This window comes from Halichoeres trimaculatus, unplaced genomic scaffold (genome assembly GCF_033239565.1).
Source record: "Halichoeres trimaculatus isolate MK-OKI-2021-1 unplaced genomic scaffold, fHalTri1.1 fHalTri1_scaffold_10, whole genome shotgun sequence".
In the NCBI taxonomy this organism is placed as follows: domain Eukaryota; kingdom Metazoa; phylum Chordata; class Actinopteri; order Labriformes; family Labridae; genus Halichoeres; species Halichoeres trimaculatus.
The window spans coordinates 37,067,282-37,090,610 of NW_027437187.1; the positions used below are offsets into that span (position 1 = coordinate 37,067,282).

Here is a 23,329-nt window from a genome sequence, read left to right on the forward strand (position 1 = left end):
ACCTGAGCCAGGGGTCTGCAACCTTTACTTTCTTAGGAGCCATTTTTCCTCAGCTCACCTGGATTAAAGTCATTCAGGAGACACAAAATTCACTTTATCTTCACAATAAAGACAAAAATTAGTGTTTAAATTCTAAACATAGTTGAGAAATATTGAATGATTATTTATTTAATTATTATTATTTATAAAAAGTTTTTTTAATTTATTAAATTGTACAAGTGATGTCTTGCTTTTTTGTTGTTGTTTTTTAAATAATGAAAAATTTGCATTAATCCTAAATAAATAAATAAATAAATAAATAAATTTGCAAAATTTTCCAAAAGTTTTGAAATTTAAGAAAATTTTAAAAACTTCAAAAATGTTAAAAGTTTGCAAAATTTTTGGAAATATTTGTGGGATTTTTGAAATTTAAAAAAAAATTGCAAAAACTTATTTAAAAATCTTACAGAAATGATAAAAAATGAAATTGTTTTTGCAATAATTTCAAATTTTTGGAAATATAAGTATTTGCAACATTAATAAGAAATTGAAGCAAAAAAAAGAAAGAAATTTCAAGAATTTGCAAAATTCTCCACATTTTTTAAATGTAAGAAAATTTGCATAACTTCAACAATGCAAAAACATCAACAACAAAAAATATTTTTTTTTGTGGAAATCTTGATTTTTTAAAAAAAAATCAAAATCTAATATTTTCAAATTTCAAAAAACGAAAAACAAATAAATAAATTACTTTGCCTTTATCTTAAAATTGACAGAAATTTAAAATAATTTGCAACATTTTCAAAAAAAGACTTAAAAATTGCAAAAAAGAGTTTTTAAAAATTAGATTTGAAAAATTTGCAGAAAAAATATAATAAATATGAAATATTAAATTTTGTGGACTTGAAAAACCACAGAGGACCAGCAGCAGATGACAGGCTCCCCCTTTATGACCGAGCTGGTCTTAGGACTAGTCCCAGGCCAGGTCCTAACAGACAAAGCTCTGACTTCAGGAACTCAAAACTAGAGCTTAGCAATCAGCAACTCTTTCCTGGGACAGAACGAAGCTCTGACAACATCAGGACCAACGATCGGTGAAGTTTCTGATCTAAGAGCTTCAGCAACATGAGAAAATAATAATGAGAATAAATTCACTTCTTATTTCTATGGTGGAATGTTAAAGGGTTTAAAATCTAGATCCAAAGAGCCTCAGACTTAGGTTCTTCTTTGAGTCCAGTATGTGCTTCTTCCTCCATTTATTGTTTGAGTATTTCTCTGAGATTTGGTGTTTTTGTCTGTGGTGGAAACTGACCACAAACTGATGAACCAGTCACTGCCTCATCGCCCTGTTCATAAATAATGGGATAAAAACAACAAATCTCTGTTTATTATTTTAAATTTTTAGGTGTCCCCCTGTCGCCCTTAAGGACAGACTTTGTTTATCAGTCAGAAAACTTTAGAGATGTAGTTTTTACAGAAACGTGAAAACCTCTCGTTGACCTCTGAGTGTTTCAGTTAAATAATCCACAGATCTGTCCCTGAAGGTTTTCCTTAAACCTGGTCCACGTCTGGGCTAAAAGTGACTCAGGATTAGGCCCAGAGGCCAGAGAGGGAGAAGGGGGACCTGGCAGTGACAGATGCCCAGATCAGGACCTTAATCTCCCATGCCAAAAGTCCTGGCTCTGGGCCCTGGATCCTGGATGTCCCCTTAACACTCGGCCGGCCGCAGACAAAGGAGAAATCAACAAATCAATGGGCTGAGCTCCACGGGGGGAGGGGGGAGGAGGAGCTGGTGTTTGGGGTGGGGGGGCGTAAGTGAGTGCTGCTCAGGCCTGGACCAGGTCTGGGCCTGAAGGAGGAGCAGGGTTTGGGCTGAGGGGGGACAAGTGCTGGGCTGAGGGCTCCTCCGAGTCCGGGGATTAAGGGGCCGATTGAAGCGCTCGTTATGGGGGGCAGACCCGGAGGTGTGTGAGCGTGGAGGGATTTTGGGGGTCTAATCTGCTCTGGCCTTGGCCTGGTGCCCTTGTGAGGATTATCAGGGGCCCCAAAGAGCTGGGAGAGCCGGGTCCGCTGGCGAGGATTAGGCGGACTCTAACAGGTGTTTTCTTTTGTGGGGCTGAGGAGAGACGTGTCCGTCACTCACACAACGAGCGAATCATGAAGTGACGATCACTGACCCGGCCAGAGATGCTAAAGGCCGCGACATCTGTGAGCGTGTGCGGGTCAGGGTCTGGCTCTGGACTCCAGCGGACCCACTGTAGGACTCAGAGCCAGATGAGGGAGGATGGAGAGAGATGAAACACGGTGTTTCACGTTAAAACTCTCTCTGTGCGGTGAAGTGGCCCTCCTGGGATCGTCTGCGCGGAGAGGAAAGCTGCTTTGGAGCTGAGGAGAGCACTTTCACACCGTCAGAGGATCAGATCAGAGCGGCTTAGACGTCAGCGAGCTTTAGCCCAGAGTCAGAGGAGCTTACAGCTCCACAAAGAGACACACAGAGCAACGCCGTGAGGAAACAGACGATAGTTTACCCTCGATTTCACATCATCATTCCTGTAATTTACAGAGTTTTACTGTAAAATCTGCAGAAAATAACTCACTGTGAAAAGTTTTACAGCATTTAATCATAAACAATAACAAACAGTAGCTTATTGTCAATTTACACAAACTTTTTTACAGCGTAGAGACAGCGTTGCGGCCTTGGTGTCTGGTGTTAGCTCTGTTAGCCATGTCTGTGAATAGCATGATGCTACTCTGCCCTCTGGTATTCCCTCTGTTGCTGGGTTAGCACAGCTAGCTCGTCCATCTTATTGGAGATAGATCTTACGTTCCCAATAACGATGGATGGAAGGACAGGTCAATGTCGTCACTTCTTAGCTCACCTTGTGGGTAAACATCCGGCCTAGCACCAGTTAGCATTCACATGCTAAAGGCTGCTAACAGCTGATTTCATATGTAAACAATGCAGCCATGGTTACATGTGGGATCTCCAGACAAACACAGGAGATAAAACAGTAAAAATATCACTGAAGACACAAAAAGTTTGGTGTTCCCAACAAGTAATGACCCAATCCCGGTCCAGATAAATGTCTTTTTTTAAGTTTTTAAAGAGAAAATGAGGTCTGAATTGTTTTTACAAGTTAAAAAAAAATCTGCAAATAGAAAAAAAAAAGAAATTTGTTTAGAAAATTAGCTTAAAATTAGAATATTGGGTTAATACAAGTAACTTTTCTCTTTCTCTTGTGTTTTTGGATGTTTGTTTTTAACTATTTTAATCCAAAAATGAGAATTTTCTTCTTGTGTCAACACTTCGTAAAATAATCTTGCAGCGTGAACAGATAATTTCATTAATATTGAGTCATTTTCTCATCAACTTAATTGTTTTCATCTTCTATTTAGGCTCCCTTTTTTATTTTGCAGTGCACTTCTTTTAGCAGCTGTAAAGTGGCGGTGTGATGAGCAGGGTGCATGCTGGGAAAGGAAGAATAAGCTGTGATGAAATGACGTTTTCCGACCGACAGGCAGGCAGGCAGGCAGGCAGGCAGGCAGAGGGAGGAGTGCCGTGATGGAGAGAGTGGGAGGAGAGCTGGAAAAGCTCCTGGGACCCCCTGCTGGGTCTTTAATGAAGTGGAGCCACTTCCTGGTTTGTTGCTCCCAGCTGTTGCCCTTTCAGAGCCAACACATTTGGCCTTGGCTCTTTGTCCTGACCAGGCCACCATACCTCCAAAGACCAAACACAGCAGAAAAAAAAAATTAAGGAAAGCATCTGCTGTCTTTTTTTTTTTTTTCTCACCAACTGCTGGGGAATGCAGACGTCTCTCCATCTGTTACAGACCAGACTCATGTTTGGCCTCAGACTTTCATTTCTGGACTCGTTTTAGTTCCTTTGGACCCGAAATTAAAAGATTTGTCTCGTGATATGAAGCCAGGTCTTAAAGGAGCAGGATGTTAGCGACATGTAGCGTTCAGGTTTCAGACTGAGTCCATCTGTTCCTGAACGTCCCATCACTCAGTGATCAAAGAGGATCCTGAAGACAGCGTCATTTATTCTGATCATCATGTTGATGGCGTTGATGCTGAGGGACGTGTCTAATATCTGGAGAAACAACAGCAGAAAGCTCCATGAAGCCTCATCCCGCTCTGAGAGCTCATGATCTGTTTGACAGTTAGCCTTCAACAACGAAGCACCAATCCACCTCTGACTGTCAGAGAGGAAAGAAAACTCAGAGAAACAACAACAACGTTTGACTAAACCAGGAGTCTGCAACCTTTACCTTCATAGGAGCCGTTTTCCCTCAGCTCACCTGGATTAAAGCCATTCAGGAGACACAGAATCTACTTTATCTTCACAGTAAAGACAAAAAAATTCAATAAAACTCTAAACATCGTTAAAATCTGGTGAATGATTTAAACAAGACATTTTTTAATCAATGAAATTGTACCTTTTTTTATTCTCAATAAATTTGCAAAAAAAAAAAAGTTAAATTTAAAAAAAGTTGCATTTTTGAAAAAAAAAAAGATTTTACAACTTAAAAATTTTGCAAAAATTAAAAAAATGAAAATAAAAAAATTGCAGAAATTTCATTTTTTGAATTTCAAAAAATGTGCAAGAATTTTGTTTTTATCGAAATAATTGCAAATATTTTTCTTGTTTTTTAGGGGGGCTTCAATAAGTTTGCAAATATTTCATTTTTTTGGAAGACTAACTGAATTTGATTATGTTCATTGATATTATTACTTTAATTACCTTTTTTTGTTGTTGTTTGCTAATGTCTGACCCCATGTTTATTTAAATAAAAATAGAGACTGTCCTCGAGTTACGACTGATTTCCGTTCCTACGACGTGGCGTAACCCGAAATTCCTCGTAAATCAGATTTTTACCCAAAATCTCCAAATAACTAGCCAAATACAAGTTTTTTACTTCATAATCATCGGAAAACAGTCCAGACTTTTAAAATAGACATTTCAATTAAAACAGACAATCTACACTGTGACGTGACTTGAGACAAAGTGGACGATGCTGATGACCGCATTGCACTGTGCAGCTGTGTATTCACACACACTCTGCATCAAAGACCAGTACACATTGTATGAGCTTTAAAACAGAGTGGTGTAACTTGGAAACCTTCTCTATTTTCTTCCCGTACATATATTTATTGGCATCGTTAAGTCGAAATGACATAGGTCGAGGACCTCCGGTATGTAAAGTATAAACACTTTAATAATATTTGTTAAAGCTACAAATTCAGATCAGGATATTAAGATGGATAAAAAAGTAGAAAGAAAGAAAGTTGAAGGAACAACTGAGTGAGACAAAATAAACTGTGCGAAAGCTTTACGACAAAGAGGAACAGAAATTAGAAGGAGGTAACATGGTACCATAAAAGTATTTTTTTTCTTCATTTTATGATTGCTCTGTTTTTTTTATATTGTACATTTTTAATTAACTGTGAGGTGATCAACTTTGTATTTAGTCTGTGAGGTGTGAGGGGAGGCACTGCCAACTTCAGCATCTTCAGACCCAACTTCTTCATCTTAGTCGCTGTCTCTTGGTTTCTCCTCATTTCTTCCTGATCTTTTTGGAATAAAATCTGATGATTCACACTCATGTGACGCATGTTTAGGATCCTCCATCAGAAAATACTGTCAGCACCAATTTTTTCAGCAAAAAATAAACAAAAAAACCCTCTCTTCTTCTTTTTCCTATTTTTCCTCTTTTTTAAACAACAACCAGAACAGCCTCTGTCTTCTTCTTATTCTACTGTAAAAACAACAGCCGCTCTTTCTGTCCCTCAAAATCTGCCGTAGACAAACATGGTTGTTCATTATGTGTGCCTCTGTGAACAGGAGCTGCAGAAATGTGAATACAAAAATCTTTTTTCTAACTTAATAGAAAGAAAAGACAAGTTTTATGGGACTGCTCCTTTAATGCACAGAGTGACACCGTTCAGGTCTTTCCTTTCCATCAAAAACCATCCTCACCCTGTCGTTACAGAGCAGAAACCTGCAAACTTTGGTCTCTTTGGTCTCTGTAGACAGCTCAGAGTGACGCCCCCTCAGTCCGCCCTCAGTCCGCCCTCAGTCCGCCGTCTGTCCACTGTTTGTCCGTCTCCTCTGACCTTCCTGTCGCGCGGCCGTGGTGTGAAGAGGAAAACCACTTTCACTGCCGGTCTGGACTCTGAGTGTGAAACCAGCTCCTCTGTCCTCTTGTAAACCAGGTGTCCACGTGTGAGTGGGTCAGACTGGAATCAGTGGAGAGCAAACGGCCTCCTCCTCCTCTTCCTCCTCCTCCTCCTCCTCCTCCTCCTCCTGCCTTCTCCTCCTCCTCCTCCTGCTCCTCCTCCTCCTCCTCCTCCTGCTCCTCATATCTGGAGGGTTTAATCTGCTGAGTGTGCTTTGCTCACCTCTGGAGGTCAGGACTCTCACACCCACATGACAGCAGACAGACGAGGTGTGTGTGTGTGTGTGTGTGTGTGTGTGTGTGTGTGTGTGTGTGTGTGAAACTTGTCCTCATGTGTTTCTGCTTAGGATAATCCAGGCTCCATTTAACCCGTCACTCCCTCTTCATCACCATCATCATCACCATCAGTCATCTCCAACATCAGAGTTTACGACTGGGAGAAACTTTTTCTGCTGTTTTTGATCCAAACTTTCCAAAAGTTTCCACAATCAGAGCTCGACATTAACTCTTTATTATCACCAGCCACAAATTTATTGTTGTATAATTGTGGTTAATATGTTTAAAGCTAACTATGGCATGCTGAACTTTACCTTAGCCCAACGGTGTTCAACCTGTGGCTCTGGACCCTCATGTGGCCCTTTGACTCCTCTGCAGTGGCTCCTTGTAGCTTTAAAAATGATATTATTGAAATAAAGAATTGTTATTTTTCTTACAGAGGGTATTGATGATTAAAAAGATTAACACCAAATGAAGTCATTAGTCGTTAACGTTTTGTTGAACTAAATCTTCATCCCATCTGTCAATAAAGCTGACAGTTTTTTTGAGATTTGGGATTTTCTTTTAATTTTTGGGAAGTTTTTTTAATTTGATTTTTTTTTTTTGTAACATTTTTAAAAATTCAGAAAAAATCAAATTTTCAAAGACACTGACTCTAAATAAAATCATCAATAAAATTTTGTTGTACTAACAATCAATAACATGTCAATAAAGCTTTCTTTTTTTTTAGATTTTTGCAAGTTTTTGGACATTTTTTCAAATATAGAGAAAAAACTTTTTTTTTTGGATATTTTGCAAGTGTTTTAATTGTTCACAAATTTCAAAATTTGCTGAATTCCTGCAAATTCTTTCACACTAGTTAAATTCTTTTTTTTTTTTTAATTTGGCATTTTTTTTTTAATCTTGTTCAGCGTCCTTGAGTGTCCTGAAAGGCACAATTAAATAAAATGCATTATTATTATTATTATTAAATTTTTTTGGCAAAGTTCAACAATTAACTTAATTCACTTAAACAATTTGCAAAAATAGCAAAAATGTTGACATTTCAAAAACTTTCAAGAATTTCTGCAAACAAGTCCAATTGGTTTTTTTTAATTGTGCAATTTTTTGTAATTCTTGAAAGTTTTTGAAATTTCAAAATCTTGGGTATTTTTACAAATTATTTAAGTTTTATTTTTGGGAATTTTTACGAAAATTTAACACATTTTGCAAACTACTGAAATTCATGACATTATTTTTGTTTTTCAATTTTTGTAAGTATTTGCAACTTTATTGAAAATAAAAGGCTAAGACATCACATGTTCTATTTTATAAACACAAAAAAAACTTCTTGTTTTAATAATTATTCACTAGATTTTTACAATGTTTGGAATTTTTTAAAACTTTGTGTCTTTCTTGTGAAGATAAAGTAGATTTTGTGTCTCCTGAATGACTTTAATCCAGGTGAGCTCCTATGAAAGTAACGGTTGCAGACCCCTGCCCAAGCCAGATTGAAAACTCTGACTCTTGTGCACACTCCAATCAACATTTAACCCACAGGTCGTTTTCAGGAATTCAGCTCTGATCAGGTTTTTCTCCTTATACGTAAATATGAAGTCTATAAAGACAAAGTCATAAAAGGAGCAGTGTATTATGGGTATTATAAAAGTGCTGAAGGGTCCAGAAGACGAAGCTGGAAACTTGGCTCTTCTTCCTCTCCCTGGCTGTCCACTGTGTGTGTGTGTGTGGGACTTACCTCTGTCCCTCATTGATCCGGGGCTTCCTGACAGCCCTGAAGGACCCTAAACCATGATCTAAAGTGGGCCTTGTACAGTTCTCGTTAAACACTGGAAACCAGTTTGATTTGCTGAAGCTCCTGTGGTGTCATTGGACGGTTTTCCCTGTTCCCTTCCTGACTGAGACTCTGTATCTTCAGACCCGTTTCCTGCGTCAGGTTCCTTGTTTTAGACCGTTTTAATTTTTAATGACTTCCTCATGATTTGTTCTGTGTGTTTTGTTGGTGACTGAACTAAAAAAAATCATATTTGAAGACCTAACTGTGGTTTTTAATTCAGTATCTCACACTTCCATGGTGTGTATGATTCTTTTCACCGCTGTAAATCCTGAGAGGATCCAGGAGTAGATTTGTTTCTATGAACTGTGTCTCCATCTAGTGGTGAGAACTTGAACTGCAGGCTGTAAAAAGAGATGTCCTCTAGGTCAGTGAGGTCAAAGTAACACACCAACATCTTCAAATCTTCTGTTGTGTTTATACTTTTGTAGAAGTCAGTGATTATCAAAGCTAAAATCCACTTTAAACAACATTAATGTCCCAAAAAATCATTAAATCCAAAACAGATGGATTAAAAACAGAAGCTGGTATTTGGACCATATATTGGATCTATACTATAAAGAGTAATACACATTATAATACTATTACTTTAATGAAGCATTAAGAACAAAAAAAAAAAAAAAAAAAAAAAAAAAAACAGGAAACCCCCCAAAAAGAAAAAAAACCATTACCAAGTTTTTGGCTTTTTTTCAAAAAAAAAAAAACAAGAAAAAAAAAAACAAGAAAAAAAAAGGAAAAGAAAACAAAAAAGAAAGAAAAAACTTTACACATTTTTTGCTTTATTCAAAAAAAAAAAAAAGAAGAAGAAGAAAAAAACAAAAAGAAAAAAAAAGAAAATAAAAGAGAAAAAACCTTTACACAGTTTTTGACTTTATTCAAAAAAAGTAAAGAAAAGAAAAAAAAATTACACCATTATTGGCTTCATTAAAATAAAAAAAAGGAAAGGAAAAGAAAAATAACCTTTACACAGTTTTTGGCCTTTTTTAAAAGAAAAAAAAAATCAGAATAAAACAAAAAAAAAAAAAAAAAAAAAAAAAGAAAATTCAGATTTTTCAGGTGAAGGCTCAAACTCAGCTTAATGCTTTCTTGGTCAATTTCAAATGTTTTTAATTCCTAAAAAGGACAAATATTCATTTATTGTACAGTTAAAAACTTCAACTCACTCACAGCCGACACAGTTTCCAACAAGGAATGTGCGTAGTAGCGTTCAAAGATACAACACTTTGAAAAGTTAAAACTGTCCACAGACAGAAGAATATTTAAAAACTATTTCCAGGGGCTTCAATAAAAATAAATATTTAATATTTTCATTTTAAAGTCTATAAAATATGATCGCCATCACATTTGATGGTCATTAACAGAGGTTTGTTAACGTGGTGAACATCAGCGCCAGCAGACGCTCAGAACCTGAGGAGACTTAGATCGAGATGAGTTTGTCGACCGGCAGCAGCTCGCTGACTCCAACCTTCTTCGCTTCTTCGTTCTGAGGAAGTAAAAAACAAAAACATGGAGTTTCCTTTAAAAAACTGTACCTGTGATGCAGAGGGCCTCAAACACTAAGGCCTCCCCTCTTACCATGTGGTTGACGACGTTGATGTGATAAGGGATCCCGCCCAGATCGTCACACTTCTTCATGTTCATCCTCTCCGGGTCTCCAGCCGTCAGCACAGGACAGTCAGGGTCGGCCTGTGACCAGAGGAGGCAGACACAGCATGAAGCTAAATGCTATTAGCATGCTCTGTTTGATAAATGACAGCAGCAGCAGCAGCTCATACTCACAGCGTCCATCTCTCTTTGGATAGACAGTAGATCAGACATCCTCTTATTGAACTCGGGAGCAAAGTTTTCTGGGTTGATCGCTACGAAGCACTGACCCTGAAACCAGAACGTGATGTCAGCAGTGATCCCAAACACACAGTGAACAGAGCGTGACGTGACGTCGGCAGTGATCCCAAACACACGGTGAACAGAGTGTGACGTGACGTCGGCCAGCTCGGACTGACTGATGAGACTTATCTCTTAGATAAGAGCGACTGGCAGAAACATCAAACACAAGGTGCAGCACAAACCAAAAACCAAAACCAACAAACCCACCAGGTCTGCAACACGGTCCGTGACTTTCCACGTACGAACGTTGTTACTGTAGTGAGCTCCTGCCAGTATGCCACAAAACACCTCCACCATCATCCCCAGACCGAAGCCTTTGTAACCTCCTGAGGGGGACAACACACACACAAACACACACACACAAACACACAAACACACACAAACACACATTTAGATGCCTTAAATCCATGGTGTTCCTCAGGGTGCTGTTCTGGGTCCTACAATATTTTCTATTTAACTCTTTGTGTCAATAATTCAGAGATATAATATTTTATGCTGATGATACCAAACTTTACCTTCCCATCAGAGCTGGTGAACACACACATCACAAAATTTCTCGGGCAGAAATAAAATCATGGACGGCAGACGACTTCCTTCAACTCAATGAAACAAAATCTGAATATGAAAAATTGCTTCTAGCGAAAAGAATAAACTGATTGTGACAGAAAAATTTAATTGAATTAAGAAATTGGGGGAAAGGATTTGAGCTGCAGGACATTACAAATCAAGTAAAGCTCTTTCAAAATAAAAGCTCAAACAAAATAGACATTTTCCAGATTCAAGGGTCTGCAACCTGTGGCTCTCTCATTTTTTGGAACTTTTTTTTTTAAATGTTTTTTTAATTAATATTTTTAAAAAAAAAAAAAAAAAAAAAGCATTTCTTTTAGATTTATTTTTTTTGTAAATTTTTGATATTTCAAGTTTTTTGGATTTTTTTTGCCCATTTTTTAACTTTCATTTTTCTTTTCTTTTTGCCATAAATTTGTGAAATTTCATAACTTAGGGAGTTTTTGTCCCTTATCAAAATTTCATAAATTTTGCAAGTTTATTGGAATGACGTTTTTTTTTTTTTTTTTTTTTTTTTTTAAAAATTTCTGAAATGTCAAAATTTGGGGATTTTTTTTTCACATTTTTTTATATTTCAATTTTATGTTTTTTTTTCTCCCCAAATTTGTAAAGTTTCATAATTTTGGGACTTATTGTAACTTATCAAACTTTATGAAATTTATGAAATTTATGACATTACAAATTTTTCTTTTTATTTTTGAAATATTTGCAAATTTATTTAAAACAAAAAAAAAACAAGTACAATTTTATAAACAAAAAAAATCTTGTTAAGGTAATTTTTCACTTGATTTCTACTTTGTCTAAAGTTATATCCACTTTTTTGTCTTTATTGTGAAGATAAAGTAGATTTTGTGTCTCCTGAACGACTTTAATCCAGGTGAGCTGAGGGAAAATGACTCCTATGAAAGCAAAAGTTGCAGACCCCTGGCTCAGATGATTCAGTTTGTGCTGTTTCCGAGTTAATCTGGTAAATGACAGAATAAAGTGAGAAATCTGTTGAACACCAGGCAGAGTCTGAACTCATTGACTTCATGGATCTGGTTTTCCCCCGCCCCCCCGTACGGACTTTTATCAGCCTCAGTCTGACCTGTTGCTTCACTGCCTCCAATCGGCACCAGTCCTCCTCCGTTCAGGACCTTTTTGGGGTCAGTGGACATTTTCCCGTCGGCGTCACAGCCCCAGCCCTCAGGTATGGGGTCATTACGGCGGTCGTGGAGCTCCACCTGAGCCAAGAAGACGGAGACATGGGATGAGGGGGGGTCAGAAGAATTTAATCCTTTATTATTTAAACCATGCTTATCCAGTTATTTGGTGACATGTCCCTTTAAAGGTTCATTATCATGATGTTTCATTGTTTTTTTATCAGGACGTTTTGTTTCTGTCTTTGTTTTGCTCTTTCTTTTGTAAGGACGAGAAAATGAGTTTTTTTTTATTCTTGTTTTTAATGGTGTTTTTCTTCCCCATCAGTCAAATGAAAAGAGGAAAGTTTCGGGTTTGGAGGACCATGACCACTGAGCCAGCAGGGGGCAGTCTCCTGGGACTTGACAAAGAACTGAGGGACCAGGACTGGTGAGTACGCTTCTTTTATTTATTATTATTCTTATTTATTCAATATTTATTATATTAGAATAGTATTAATTTTTATTTATTTTTTTTCTTTTAATATTTATTTTATTTATTATTATTTATTTATTTATTTATTTATTTATTTTTTTGATGAACTTATTTTTTTTTGAGTGTTTGCGACATTTCTGTTGCAATTTCAATGGTACGGTGGCCAGGAGGTGTCAGACAATTTGCAAGAGCCATATGACAACAGAAGAAGAGGTAGGTTTTCCCAGTGGACACAGAAAAGTTGTGAAAGTACCTCGAAAAATAATTTTCTTTCTTAACTTTAGCTTTGACAAATAAACTTCTATAATATTTATCAGTAATATGTCATCTTATATTTAGCATTAAGGAACAGCCATGCTATAACGTTAGCTATAACGTTAGGATTTTAGCTATAGTTTAATAGCTGAGGTTAAAAAAGAAAACAGTGGTTGTGTTTTTTTCAAATACTTTCACAACTTTTTTGTGTCCATTGAGAAAATCGCCTAAAAGAAAACCCACTAGAGTTGACTTCTGACACCTACTGGCCAACATACAATGTCTTTATATTAAAGGGGAACTTTTCCTTTGTTGCTTTTTGTAGAGTTTGGGAATTTTGTGTGAATAGATGAGCCTCATTTCAATACCTGAAACAGTAGCTTAGCTAAAATGCTAAAGCTGTTTGCTACACTCTGCTTAAACTTTATGCTCTGAACGATTGCAAACCTGACCCCACCTTTCCCAGAGCGACTGCTGACGTCGCCATGTCCAGCACGAAGCTGTCTCCATCTTTAGCGGGAGCCGCCACACTGATGGGGTTGGTACCCAGAGTGCACTGCAGACACAGACTCAGGTTAATGGACAGAGACAGAAAAGCTCTTTACTGTAAAGTTTAAGTGTGGGAAAAAAGAGACGTACCGCCTTTCCTCGCGTGGGAACCACCAGGGGGGATGTGTTGGTGAAAGACATGCCCTGATAGGATCAGATGATTCTCGTTAACCCATCGGGAAACATGTTCAGAAAAGCTCACAGAGGGACAACAAATCAAAGGTAGTTCAGCTGTAGAAACGTTTTACTCACGATCATGTTTTCTTTCAGAGCCTGCATTGCGTAATATCCAGCGATGCCGTAGTGATTGGAGCCTGAGGAGGAAAGTGACACGAAAATAGAATTTACAAAATGACTTTAAATGCCAGATTTTACCACTCTGAAGCATTTATTTAGAATATGCTATCTTACAGTTTGATTGTGTTATATCATGGTAGTTTAACCAGCTTTTGGTTATTTTGGCGCTGTGGGCAGGAGCCGAGTCCTGCAGTCATCCCTGTTCCTTGTGTTCTTATAGTAACAGTAACTTGTGTTGGGAATAACAGGATTAAAAATAACAGTGTTTAACATAATGCTGTGATAATGTTATCAAATTCAGAAATTATTTTAAGTATTTAAAAAAAAATGAAAATTATTTTTTCGAAAAAATTTAAAATTTCAAAATTGTTCAGAATTTTCGATTTTTTTTTCAACATTTCATTTTTTTTCAATTTCTGCATTTTTTTTCTAGCCTTTATTTTTTTTAAATTTCAATTTCTTGACATTTTTGGAAGGTTTAGATAAGTTTTAAGAAAAAAAAAAAACACCCAAATTTGTAATTACTTTTTAAAATATTTCAATATAATGCTGTTATACTGTTATCAAATTCAAAAATTGTTTTAGATTTTTTAAAAATAATTGAAAATTTATTTTTTTTAAAGAATTTTTGCATTTTTTTTATTTCAACTTGTTCAAAACATTTTTTTCAACATTACATTTTTTTAAAATTTCTGGAGTTTTTTCTTAGCCTTTGTAAATTGTTTTCATTTCAATTTCTGGACATTTTTTTTATACATAAAGCTAATTTTTTGGAAAAAATAGCAAGGTTTGGAATTACTTTTTTAAAAATATTTTAATATAATGCCCTTAAACATTTATTAAATTCAAAAATTGTTTACATTTTTAGAAATAATTGAAAATCTAAATGTTTAAAGATTTTTTGCAAATTTTTGGTATTTTAAAAATGTTCCAAATTTGTTTCTTACCTTTGGAGATTTTTTTAATTTCAATTTCTTGACATTTTTTTAAAAGATTTGGCTAAAGTTTTAGAAAAAAAAAAAAAGCACATTTTGGAACTTTTTTTAAAATATTTTTTTTAAATGTTGTTTTTATTTGAAAATTTTGGTGACTTTTGCAGCTTATTTAGAATTTTAAAATTTATGAAATTCATGACATTTGACGTTTTTTCAATACTTGCAATTTTAATGAAAATAAAAAAATAAGACATCACATGTTCAAATTTACTATCACAAAATAACTTTTTGTTTGATTGATGATGATGATTTTTCACTCGATTTTTACCATGTTAAGAATTTTATAAACTTTTTTTTGTCTTTATTGTGAAGATAATGTAGATTTTAAGAGTAAGATTAAAGGTTGCAGACCTCTGGTTTAGACAGTGTCAAAAGTTACTTTGAAATGTAACTAGTTACTTTTTTAGTAACTTGCCGAACACTGACAGTGACTCACCACGTGCGACCACCCAGCCAACGCCGACCTCTTTGGCTTTCTGGATCGCCAGATTCATGCAGAAGTTTCCCACCACGGGCCCCAGCAGGTTCCTCCCGTCCACCAGCGCCGTGGCGGCGCTCTCCTTCTCCAGCACGGGCTCGCCGTCCTTGGCGCAGATTCCTGACTTGATGTCTTTGACGTACATATCTGTGGGTGGAGCAGAGGTCAGACCGTGTTCACAGACTCCACAGACACCATCAGGCCCCACACTGACCCATCCTGTTGAGTCCGTGGCTGTAGTGGCCCCTGTGGTCCCCCTCCACCAGGACCTTGGCGAGGCTGCAGGCGTGATGCTGCTTGGTGCCCACGGCCGTCATGCACCTCTCGATGAAGCTCTGCACCTCCTCCTTCCTGATCAGACACCTGCAGAGGGACACAGACTGAGATCTGACCTGGGCCCTCACACAGGCTCCTCTGGGGCCGTGTGGTCTGGAGCTCAGACTCTGTGAACCTGGGAGTTTTTGGAGGATTGGAGAAAGTGGCCTGAACATGATGGTAGCTCTCTCTGACTGCAGCAGGCTGAGGTGAACGCTGTGCGTCCTGCTGCCTGTGGCTGCTGTGTATCAGGAGCTGAGTAAATAGATGGTATTTGCTCAGGCTGTGTGCAGTTACACGTTCAGAGGTGAAGAACAGGATCGTTTAATCTGAGGAGAGCCGGGAACATTAGACGCCTGATGTCACTCACAATATGTGTTCAACACCTCTGACCAAAGTTTGACAAAGCTGCAGATCAAATCTGACTTCAGGAGGAGAAAAAAAGGTGATCCAGTCCAGAATGGAACCTCTGACCTTTGACCTTTGACCTAAAAACACAGACGAGTGGATCCTCTGAGGACTTTAATCTTCCGCTCTTCACTCGAAGTTCAGTGAGCTCTACGCCAAAAAATCAAAAGAAGGTCCATTAGAGAGATCAGCTAAAACAAACCACACAGAAATCCTGGATTCAGACTTTTCTCCACGGGTTTCAAACATCCAGGCTGTAAATCTGTTTCTAATCAGTCTCCAGTTTGAACCGACCACGGAGGAAAATCTGCTGACCGAGGGCTGGGACGGACATGAGCACCAACAGTTTAATCCATGTTTTAGCCTTTAGCTCATTTCTTAGCCTTTATTTCTGTTTTAGCTTTGAGCCCATGTCTTAGCTTTTTATCCGTATTTTAGCTTTTGGCCCATGTTTTTCAGCCTTTTATCTGTGTTTTAGCCTTAGTCCACGTTTTAGCCTATAGCTCTTGCATAGCCTTCTTTCTGGGTTTTAGCTTTTAGCTCATATTTTTTAGCTGTTAGCCCATGTTTCAACCTTTGGCATGTGTTTTAGCCTTGAACAAGTGCTTTAGGATTTGGCCCCTGATTTTTAGCCTTTAGCCCATGTGTTAGCCATGTCCATGTTTCAGGCTTTAGCATGTGATTTAGCCTTTAACCAGGGTTTAAGCCTTTAGCTAATTTCTAAGCCTTTATTTGTGTTTTAGCTTTTAGCTTTGAGCTCATGTTTTTTTTTTTTTTGCCTTAAATTCTATTTTTAGCCGTTAGCATGTGATTTAGCTTTTATCCGCGTTTCAGCCTCCATCCCATGTTTTAGCGGATGACTCATTTCTTAGCTTTTCATCGATGTTGTTGCATTCAATCTGTATTTTAGCTTTTAGGACCTTTTTTAGCCTTTAATCTCCGTGCAAGCCTGGAGTTCACATTTCAGCCTTTAATCTGTGTATTAGCTATTAGCTTATGTCTAAGTCTTTTAGCGTTAAGCTCTATTTTAAGCTTTTAGCCTGTTGTTTAGCCTTTAGCACATGTTTTAGCATTTAGCGTGTGTTCTAGCCTTAAGCTCATATTTTTTAGCCTTAAGCTCCTGTTTTTAGCCTTTAGCTTGTGTTTTAGCGTTTTGCTAATATTTTAGCCTTTAGCTGGTGTGTTAGCCTTTAGCTCATTTTTTAGCATTTGGCTCATTTTTTAGCCTTTGGCTCGTTTTTAAGCCTTTCGCTCATGTTTTAGCGTTTTGCTCATGTTCTTTCCCTTAGGTCATATTTTAGCATTTTTCTTATTTTTTTAGGCTTTAACCTGTGTGTTAGCCTTTAGCTTGTGCTCTATCTCTCTCCTGTTTCTCTTTCTTCTTCTCTTCTGTCCTTTTTCTGTCTGACAGTTAGGCTCCAGTGTCCACCATCACTACAAAATTAATCACAGAAATCGTTTTCAGCAGAGAAAAACACAGATCTCTCTTCTCTCTGATAAACTTCATCAGCTGGCGCGGTGTTGCCATAGAGACTTAGACGTGCTGTAAATCAATCTGATCCTGCTCGGCCTGATCAGGAAGCTGAGAAGTATCATTTAGTAATAACCTGTAATATTGGTGCTGATAATCTTATTGTAAAGTGTGGATTAGGATCAGGTAGATATCTAGAAGAGAGACTTTTTAAGATCACTCAGAAACTCCTCACAGAGACTTTAACAACTTTTCTGTGACTGTAAATTAATCCAGGCAGTGAGGGGTTAAACTCAAACTGTTTCAGTCGAAACTCGGCCAAAGGAAATCTTTCTCTCTGCAGAAACTTGCACAACTTTCTGTGAACATTTCTCACCGTCTCCTGCACAAATATCATAAATATTACGTTACAGATCGATCATCCTGAAGTAGCTTGGTGATTCCTCCAGAGGCTCTGCAGAGGTTTCTGTGATTTCCTCCTCCTCTTCTTTACATCCTCTGCGTGTTTTCCTCATTTACATTTTCCGTCATTAAAACACGGGGCGGCGGGGGGACGACAAACTCATAAAACGTTTGGAATTTACCATAATTGTGTCCAGATACGTGCTGCTGGCGGCGTGCGGCGGGCTCTGCATCCGTTTCCAACGTGACAAAATGTTCTGTACATTCAGCCGAGCTCAGGGAGGGAAAACCACCAGCACAGACCAGAGCCAGGATCTGGATCTGGACTGAATGTGCAGCCAAACCCCAAGGATTCATACACTGAGTGGGTCTGAATGTAAAGAAACGTCTGAATGAATCAGATTACGACTCATCACAGAGCTCCAGAGCATCACATGGCAGCAGGTCGTTCCCTACGACCCAACAATCCGTTATATCCAATCTGAAATCCTGCTGAACGAGTTCATCTGTGTCCCTGAACGCCTCCCAGCTGTTTCTAAAGTCTCCCTGACTTCTGTTTCTGCTCAGTTTGATCGTAAAGACCCCATGGGGAGTTTCTGACTGGGGTTGAAAAACTTCATCATCATCATCATCATCATCATCAGCAGAAACACCTGTGTATAAACAGACAGGTGTCCCTCATCAGGAACAAACCTGTGGTGGATCTTTAACGTCAGGAGGTCCACTGTTAGCTTTCCTCAGAAAACAAACACAGTGTGAACTTTACCCTCGTTCCTAATCTGCTGCTCAAACTCTGAGCTCTTCACGTCAGTCAGGAGATCGTCAGGAGTCGTTGTTCCTCCTCAGAGAAGGTTTCCCAGGTGACTGGATGAGAAACGTCTCTGTTTAAAGCTCCTCTTTGAGCTGACACATGTTCACGCAGCCTGTAACCCTGCAGGAAACTGAGCACCTGAGGGACAGGTGAGCTGTGATTTCATCAGTCTGTGATGATAGAAAGGAGTTAACACACAGAGCACTCAGGAAACTCTCAGGGTTTATAAATACGTCAGCTGAATCAATCAAAACCCAGCGCCGCCCTCTGTGGAAACGGTTTGGACGCCCCTGGTTAGACTGACCTCCAAAGACAACAACGTGTTCAGATGTTAGAGATCAACAAACATCAAACCCAGCATCACGGAGAACACGGACTGAACCAGGTCCAACTCTCTGTAACTCTTTCCCTCCACACATCCTCAACTCTGACTCATTACAGTCAGTTCAAGACAAAACTTTTCAAAATAAAAGCATGTGGCCTAAAGCTCTATGATTAGTCTTTGCATCACAAGTACTATCTATTATAATAATTATATATAATAATCATAACTTTACTGTATGACTGTTTATATTATATATATATATATATATATATATATATATATATATATATATATATATATATATATATATATATATATATATATATATATATATATATATATATATATATATATGGCTTTGCTGGCCAGTTTGACCATGCCTTGAATGTCTAGTCCATACCCAAGTGTTTTTAAAATGCAGTTCCTGGAGTGTCCACTAGAGGCTGTCTACAAAAACAGCAGAAACCCCATACACATCCATTCAAAACACTGATATCCACCTGGTTCAGACCTGGTTTTAGCTCAAACCCATTTTTAATCTTTGGCTTTTAACCCAGCTTGAGATTGCTCATGTTTTAGTGTTTTTACGATTTGTTTTAGTTTTTTTTATTAATTGTTTCATTGTTTTGAACTTTTTTAGAATAATATCACAATTTATTTTACTATATGCACCTTTGTTTTAATGATCTATTTGTTTTATTTGCTTATTTATTCCCGCACTGCTTTTATGTACAGCACTCTGTTTCAACTGAGTTGTTTTAAAGTGCTTTATAAATAAAGTTGAGTTGAGATGAATATACATATATATGTATATATATGTATATATATTTATATATAATTATTATCATTATTGTAATTATTTTTAATTATTATTATTAATCAATAGCTTAATACTAATCCAATTTCCTCTCTCCCTTATCCTTTGTTTATTAGTTTATTTTTGTCTCTAACATATATTTTTTTTATTTTGTTTTGTACCCACGTACTTTCACTTTTGGACTTCTCTCATGTAGTAAGGTGTCCTTGAGTTTTCTGAAAGGCACCATTGAAATAAAATTATTATCTATGTTATTTTTATTATAAATATTATATATTTTTTTATTATGTGAAATAAATAGATATATAAATTGAATGATATTTAATTTAAGAAATTATTATCACTATAAAATTAGATACTTTTGTTGATTAGAACTTTGTTATTCTCTACATTTATTTGTTTTTTATTTGTTTAAAGGAGCATTTTACAATAATTAAAGGGGAAGGATTTAATTAGTCGTCTACCTCTTCCTCCTTTGTTCTGAGCGTGCAGACTCACATCACATTCAGACTTTAACGAGCAGTTTATCTTCTTTTTTCTATTTTCTGCAGATGCATGTTTGTGATGACTTTGTCTGTTTCCTTTTTAAATTTCTTTCTTTTTTTTCATTTTGTTATTACATGATCCAAATTCAGTTTTTCATTCATTCATTCATTCATTCATTCATTCATTCATATTAATAAACAATCATCAAGCTGTGTAGACTGGGGATGGATACTGAATCAGGTACTTCTATAGGTACTGACCAGACAGTTGTTTCGTTGTCAGAGCCGTCATATAAAAGTTAAACTTTAAATAAAAGCAAAGAAGTAAAAACTCAAATTAGCATATTTCAGTGTGTGTATATATTCTATACAGCACACACACGCTGAAATGAGACAGATGAGTGCTCAGAAAAGTTTTCTCTTAAACCTAAAGTTCCTGACACAAAGCTCCTGATAACAGATCCTCTCTCAGTCTGAGCTTTGACGACATCAGAAATCTATAGGATCAGGAAACAAAAGAGATCTGCTCCATCAGAAACCGGCCTCACCTGGAGGAGTAACTCCCTCTGAGCCTGAGGCTGCGTGAAAACATGACAGGTAAACACGAGTTCAGCAACATTTCACTCATCTCAAACATCTCAAACATCTCAAACATCTCAAACATCTCAAACACAGCCCACTTTGTTTGTTTGTTTGAGTTTGTGAGTGTTTCCATCAGACCATCACAGAAAGAGTTTGCTCTGTCTCTCCTCCATGCTTCAGCTCTTACCTGCTCATGTTGGCTGCTGGTCTCTTCCTCTCAGCTGGATGCCGTCTCTGCTCTGTGCTCTTGAGCAAAGTGTGTGTGATCCTCTCGGTCAACTCGCTCTTCAGGACCAGCAGCAGCGTGTGGAGACGCCCCGTGTGTGTGTGTGTCAGACAGGTATCCTGTCAGCTCGTCTGTGTGTCAGTGGGCCGGCTGGGGGAGGGGGGAGGGGCTCAGAGGGGAGGAGGAGTGCACCACCATCATCTTCATCATCATCATCATCATCACACAGGCCTGTTCTGGCTTGGTGGGGTCTGGGGGCTCGGGGCGTTGAGCAAACTGTGATAAAGGGAAATACAGAGGGTCGCTCTGCAGGGAGAGAGCTCAGGATAAAAACAGATAAAACATTCACAGCTTCCTGTTACTGATCAAAACACATGTTTTACCTGACTTTTAATATTTAAAATATTTGAGTTCTTACTTATAACTACATGAGACTTTACAGTTTGTATAAGAGACACTGAACTGCTTTGAATACCAGAGAGAAGGAGGAGGAGGGAGCAGAAGTAGTAAAACAGGTAAGAGCTCATGTTGTACATTAAGCACCACATGCTGAGAAAGAACCGGCTCCACATCAGGCCCATAAAGATCTTTCCAGGCCCCAGGGCTTATGGGAAAAAGCAAATGAACGTACTCATTTCAGTCCCTGTAAAGAAGGAAGGAACATACAGAGACCACAAACTGGTTGATACCTCACTGCTTTAAAACAGGTGAGACTTTAACCTCCTCACCTGCCGGCCCCATCAGCCACGCCCTTATATGGACAACACGTCAGTTTAATAACTTTATCGATAATGTGTTAAAAAAAACATTCTGAGAAATGATCCATTTGAGCTAAAACCAGGTCCGAACCAGGGAAAAATCAGCATTTAGAATGGGTGTGTATGTGGTTTCTGCTGTTTTTGTAGACAGCCTCAAGTGGACACTCCAGGAACTGCAGATTAAAACATTTACAGTATGGACAAGATGTTGAATGCAAAGTTACACTGCCCAGTAGAGACATGCACTGTAAAAATTTTCATTTTAAAAACAATGGTTTTAATATGTATTTTTTTAGATGTATCAATCTATAGATAGATAGATAGATAGATAGATGGACGGACAGACAGACGGACGGACAGATAGATGGATAGATAGATAGATATAAAGTCATGATGCAATGCTCTCCTATGGTATGGAAGTACCTTAGGCCAATAGAAATAAATTTAGCCTTAGACACACTTTGTTTCAGGAATAGATGCTTTTTATTTTTCTTTTCAAAATAACCAACTGCTGATTCACCCCCAAAAAAATCTAGAGCCCATACTCTGTTATCGCTACAATAACAAACTTGGAGTCAAAGTGTAGATTTTAGGGGTTAAGTTTAAGTTTTTCAAATTTAAAAAACTAGGGATGGGTGAATACCAATACCAGGTATCGGTATCAGTCCGATACCAGCCTTTTCTCAAGGTATCAGTACTCGTGAAGGCTGCAGATACCAGCTGCAGATACTCTAGGCAAAAAAAATCTTCTCGCCACTACATGCTGCAGTTTGATGCCACGGCAAACGTGCACCAGGTCCCGTTCAGACAATATGAATGAAGGAGGGAGAGTTAACAGTTAAACTTTTTTATTTTGCACTTTACTGTACTTTCAAATATACTTAAACTCTGACAGTTGTTAGTTTTATTGTGCACTTTTTATATATATTTTTTTATTTTTTATAAAAAAAAATTCAAAACCCAGAGAGGGAGTTTTTTGTGTTTCATTTGGACTTAATGTCTGAGTGACTGAGCTGTCTTTGATCAAAATGATCTGTCACTGTTAACTGAAATCTTTTGTATCAAAAGTAGAAGTAGTATCGGTACTCTGTATTAAGTACTCAAGAGGGAGTACTCGTACTGGTATCGGTCTGCATAAAAAGTGGTATCGAACATCCCCTATAAAAAACTATCAGTATTCCTCTTACCATGACAAAAGGGGGGTTAACATGCACGTTTCACATTAAAAAATGTGTAATTACTTAACTTTTATTTCAGAAACTCTATTAAAAACTTAAGAAAACTTTATTAAAAGGTATGGTCTGCAGGATTTAAAAAAAAAAAAAAAGGAATAATCCTGCTCAGTCGTCTCCTCTGGGCCTTTTTACATGTGTGTCAGTATCTGTGTCTGCCTTAAACCCCCTCCTCTGCCTGGATGTTGAAGTTTTGGTTGTATCCAGATGTTTCTGGGTGGTTACCTCAGCCAATCACAGTCCTCCCAGTGATTAAGTGGCTTTGCTTGTTGATGATAGCATCCGTCCCTGTGATGGCGTTGGTTGTCACAATGTGTGAGAGTGTTTTGATAGTTGATCACTTTTTTGTTACGGGTTGGAAAATGGAAGGGATGTAATTTAAAGTAAGAATGACTATCAAAAGATGATGAGCAATTCACACAAGAGTTATTTAGGAAACACAGGAATATGAGCATTTTGTTCATTTGTCTGTTTTTAGATTAATCAGAGTGTAATCCCACAGCAGGGGGTCCCAGTTTTTTGTTCTTACTCAAACATGTGCGTAAAGTTATCAGCAGGCTGGTTCTGTTGAAACCTCCACCTTTGACCAC

General features: G+C 37.6%; 2 protein-coding genes across 2 annotated transcripts in view; one reads left to right on the forward strand and one right to left on the reverse strand.

Annotated features, from left to right (window-relative positions):
- Positions 1-6,190, forward strand: part of LOC141796649 (uncharacterized) — a 128,600-nt gene extending 122,410 nt beyond the window's left edge. Inside the window, exon 5 of the mRNA XM_074677878.1 lies at positions 5,973-6,190. Within this exon, the coding sequence (XP_074533979.1) occupies positions 5,973-6,190 (218 nt within the window). The remainder of the gene's footprint in view (positions 1-5,972) is intronic.
- A 3,249-nt stretch (positions 6,191-9,439) lies between these two features.
- Positions 9,440-18,081, reverse strand: LOC141796772 (putative oxidoreductase YjmC). The gene is made up of 11 exons (XM_074678037.1): positions 17,686-18,081; positions 15,122-15,270; positions 14,866-15,054; positions 13,390-13,451; positions 13,228-13,281; positions 13,046-13,144; positions 11,807-11,942; positions 10,360-10,478; positions 10,045-10,140; positions 9,841-9,951; positions 9,440-9,748 (listed from the first exon to the last, which is right to left on the reverse strand). Exons 1-11 carry the CDS (start codon positions 17,766-17,768, stop codon positions 9,683-9,685), a joined length of 1,164 nt encoding a protein of 387 aa, XP_074534138.1. The 5' UTR covers positions 17,769-18,081; the 3' UTR covers positions 9,440-9,682.
- Positions 18,082-23,329: the final 5,248 nt, after the last annotated feature.

Excerpts from the sequence above, each read along its gene's own strand:
- LOC141796772 (XM_074678037.1), bottom strand. The coding sequence starts at position 17,768 with ATGTACAGAACATTTTGTCACGTTGGAAACGGATGCAGAGCCCGCCGC. Across the intron at positions 15,271-17,685 it reads CGTATCTGGACACAATTATG|GTGTCTGATCAGGAAGGAGG; the intron begins GTAAATTCCAAA and ends GTCCCTCTGCAG. Across the intron at positions 10,141-10,359 it reads CGGACCGTGTTGCAGACCTG|GGTCAGTGCTTCGTAGCGAT; the intron begins GTGGGTTTGTTG and ends TTCTGGTTTCAG.